The sequence below is a fragment of the Osmerus eperlanus genome, chromosome 13, assembly GCF_963692335.1.
Source record: "Osmerus eperlanus chromosome 13, fOsmEpe2.1, whole genome shotgun sequence".
Taxonomy (NCBI): Eukaryota; Metazoa; Chordata; class Actinopteri; order Osmeriformes; family Osmeridae; genus Osmerus; species Osmerus eperlanus.
This window is the reverse complement of record NC_085030.1, coordinates 6,873,674-6,877,705: the sequence shown is the minus strand read 5'-3', so window position 1 is coordinate 6,877,705 and position 4,032 is coordinate 6,873,674. Positions and strand designations below refer to the sequence as shown.

Sequence of the window (4,032 nt, the reverse complement as noted above, 5' to 3'; positions counted from 1 at the left end):
CCTCGGGGGAATGTCCCTGTACTTACTGTAAGTCGCTCCGGATAAGAGCGTCTGCTAAATGACTAAATGTAAATGTAAAAGAGTGTCTAAGGTTTGACATGTGAAGGTCAGCGTGGGAAGGTCATTATCCACAATATCCTTGTTTTTTTGAGGATGAACCGTTTATCAACCACTGCAGTTTTTTTGCAAATTACATCCCTCTAAAGACTGTCTGGAGGGAAATTGTGTTCAAAGCAAAAGCAACGTGACCCTAAAGAGAATATGCTAATATCACCTTTAGCATGGCAAAATGATGGCAGTGGGGAAAGGATTATCTAACTGCAGATTCCTATCTCTCCCTATCTCCCCCACTCTCACTTTCTACATTAATCTTGGCCTCTCTTTTCATCCTCTTTCTTCATTTCCCCAACATCTATGACCTGCCTAGACATCCTCAGATCCTTGCTGTTGATACCATTACTCAACACAACCAACAAAACCTGCTCTGACTTTTGGGAGGCATTGAGGCAATGGGTCTATCTGCACAGAGAAAGTGGTTCTGTATGAGAACCTAGACCAGACACCCTAGGTTTAGAACGAACAATAAACCATAATTTTGGAACAGTGGTATGCTCACACCCTTGGATAAAGCAACTTCCTTTTGGATTTAACACTACGCCAAGCTTTAGAATGGTATTCACTCTATTAATGACTTTTTAATGATTGAATCTACCATGGTATGACTCCAAGTCTATGTCATGAAAACAAGAACCATACCAGCAGACTTTCTTCACAGCTGTTGACATGTTAGGAAGGATTGGGATGATTCTTCACAGCTGTTGATTATGTCTGTGTTATGTGCAGAGTGGTAAAGCAGGAAACTCTGATATTCTTGTGAAAGATCTCTCACAACCAGGTTGATGTTTTTCTGGACAAATTGTTTTGGCAAAAAACATTTGATATTAAAGAATCTGTGCCTTTGTTTCAGATAGTAGGAATATATGAAGTTGTGACCTGCTAAAACACAGGACAAATAATAAAATAAAATTTTATTACTGAATTAATCCTTCATTTTGTAGAAATTCTATTATACTTACAGTATTATAAACATACACAGTGTACATAGCAGGACTGTAATACTTGCTTGACCCTTCCATCGTTTGAGTAACAATATGCACATATATTACATTTAGTTGGTACGACTGTAACTGAAAATGACAGAAAATAAAAACATAGCAGCAAATAAAGATTGTTCAGAGCATCACAACTACAGCTTCACATTATATTTCAAATGTGTGTTGTTCTGTAAGTAAAATATAAACATTTACTTTTCTATGAGAGTAGTAAACTGCCATATCCTGATCACTCAATCTAAATTGTATGCAGGTGCCACATTAACCAACACTGTCTGACCTTTGAATGCCCTTACTGCTGATAAGTTGACTTCCTTGTATAGATTTAGCTTAATACACACACTGGTATTCTGTTTAGCATAGCAGTCACGTACAAAGAAAAAAGGATCTAAAGACACATTGAAAGGAATCATCAAAAAAGGTGGCAAAGTCAGATGTTTGCTCTATCACAACACTGTCATGTTTCAAATAATATAAAAATATATCTAGCTTAATTGTCACTTCATAATTTTAATAAGCATTAGCTCATTTGTATTCAAAACAGAATTGGTGTTAACAGAAATCCCACTGAAACAGTGTTCCGTGCAGATGCAACATAGAACAAGAGGCAAATCAGCTCAGTTCCAATGGAATGTTCGGCCCACCAACTCAAATAACTTTTTATTGGGTTCATGAAAGAATCTGTAAAGTTTATGGAGGATGGCTGGGGCAACTTGGGGGTGCGCCCGACCCTTTGAGTCATGTAGACAGCGCTCCCGTCCGTGGTCCCTCAGACAGTAGAACCCTTTAGTCTTGTTAAAGTAGAAATTTGATGGGTTTATCTGCGGTTCTAGGTTCAGGAACCTCTCCACCCTCTTCATCTCTGGGAACGGGTCTCTGATCAACTCGTCCCCATCAACAACATGGATGCTCTCAAGGGGGAAGTAGCGCAGCCAGTTCTGCATGTGAAGGTAGTACAGGCTGCGGTTGAGGGCTTTGTATCCAAGGTTGATCTCACCGTCCTTGACCAGCACCGACTCAATGGGGTGGTACTGCTTGTGCTTCTGAAGCCGGTTGTAGAACACCTGGGTGTAGTCCGACAGGACTCGTTCGGTTGGGTCTCGGAGGATGAGAAGCAGCTTGATGTCTGGGTTCATCTGGTGGATCCGTTCCGGGACCTTGGTTGAGGTGAAGTATGCCGGGGTCTTCTCCACCGTTAGTTGGTCGGGCAGGGCGAAGGGCATCTGGGTCAGGTACCAGGGCAAGCCCTTCTGGAAGTGGCTCTCCCAGTCAAAGAAGTGCACCTCGTTCTCGGCCGCTGCCACGGCGCTGTGGAGGCTGAGCATCTCGATGAGTGCACGCGTGCCACCCTTCCTCACCCCGATGATGAGGATCTGGGGAAGCTGCTGGAGGGTGCCGTTGGGGGGGGCTGTGGACCCTGAGTCGTTGGGGGTCAATTGGGGCGGGCTGGCCGATGGAGGCAGTCCCCTTGCCAGGCTCTTGGCAGGCCTGGAGGAAATGGGAGGGGACTGCATCGCAAACAAGAGCAGCCCGAAGAACAAGGCAGCCATGAGGGAAGTCCTGATCCTTGTGGATTTCAGCCTGGCAAAAGCAGCGAAACGTTATTCCACATTGAAAGAGCAGCAGCTAGGGAACTACGGTCCAGTTAAGAGAAATGGTGCTTCTGTCTTTGGTCACTACTGCTCTGCTCTGCAAGGAAAATAGAGATGTGAACAGCTCTGAAATGTGGGAGTAATAAACTCCTGTGGGAAGTAATAGTAGTTAACAATGTCTATGGGTGTTTGTGAATTGCTATATATTCATCTTAATGTTATGAAATGACATAATATTAATATTTTTTATTAAATATGTACCCGTATACTTGATTATAAAACATAAAACAAATGAACAAGCTACATTCTTGTGCCGCTCTACTATTACAATTATAATGTTCGGATAATGTCGTTTATTAAACTTTTCTTTTTTTAATTATGTAATAACATGATTTTACCATCTATTTACTCCAGTTACAGTTACAGATTAACAGCGCAATTCCAAAACCAATGACAGGTGCTGAAACAGATTCCACAGCAGAAATGTTGCGCTGCCTTTTTAACTGTGACATTGTATTGTCTCAAAAGCCATACTTGCTATTAGAGTTGCTGTCTAAACACGAGTGTGTCAGAAAATGTGTTGGTAACATATTTTTTGCTAATGAGTTAATTGCAACATAAAATAGCTTTCCAGAAATATACCGTGGCGATGCGGTGTGTGAACCAAGGTAGTTGCACCATGTGAATTTGTACTCAGACATGATACCCGTATATTTTCGGTGTTGTACAAGCCAAATCTAGAATTGCTCATTCTAAATCTTGTTGGTTCGCATTCCGTGCACGTTTGGAATATTCCTTCACAGTGAAAAGATCTGTAGTTATGCAAAACGAATACAAAATGTTTAATTACCTTGAGGTCGTCAAAAAAGAATATTTATCTCAGTCTTCTTTCTTTTTTTAAAACGTTTTGTTTAACTGGGTCCCTGAAAATTGCGCATGACCCGTTGGTGTTAAAACTGTTCTAGGCTCACAACTGCTCGGTTTGGCTGGCGCTGTTCCGAGTCCCGATTTTCCACATTGACTTTGAGTTCTTGTGAGCTAATGTTATGAGCTCCAGTGCTTCCAACAGTTTTGGAATTCAGTCTGAACAACGTAAGTGGTAGGCTACTACCGCCTACATTACGCACATGGGACAACCACTCCTCTTTGACTCACTCTGTCGTAATGATTGATACGTGTGAGTATGAACTTTAGAGAACAAGAACCTGTATCCCAGCCATCTTGATGCACACCTGAATGAGCAACAGGATATGGAACACAAAACACTTCAGACTTAGTCACATATTGGCCATTTCATAATTTCTTGCAGTTTTCCCAACACATTAAAC

The 4,032-nt window shown here is 41.7% G+C and overlaps 1 protein-coding gene across 3 annotated transcripts; it reads right to left on the bottom strand.

The window, feature by feature from the left end:
• Positions 1-1,011: 1,011 nt before the first annotated feature.
• hs3st1 (heparan sulfate (glucosamine) 3-O-sulfotransferase 1) lies at positions 1,012-3,800 on the bottom strand. Of its 3 annotated transcripts, none has more exons than XM_062476812.1 (2): positions 3,555-3,800; positions 1,012-2,693 (listed from the first exon to the last, which is right to left on the bottom strand). In XM_062476812.1, the coding sequence occupies exon 2, from the start codon at positions 2,660-2,662 to the stop codon at positions 1,730-1,732; it is 933 nt and encodes a 310-aa protein (XP_062332796.1). In that variant the 5' UTR covers positions 2,663-2,693; positions 3,555-3,800; the 3' UTR covers positions 1,012-1,729. The 3 variants fall into 3 exon arrangements, with proteins under 3 accessions (XP_062332796.1, XP_062332794.1, XP_062332795.1); XM_062476810.1 differs by having other exon boundaries at positions 1,012-2,801; positions 3,555-3,799; XM_062476811.1 differs by having other exon boundaries at positions 1,012-2,796; positions 3,555-3,799.
• Between the last annotated feature and the right edge of the window lie 232 nt (positions 3,801-4,032).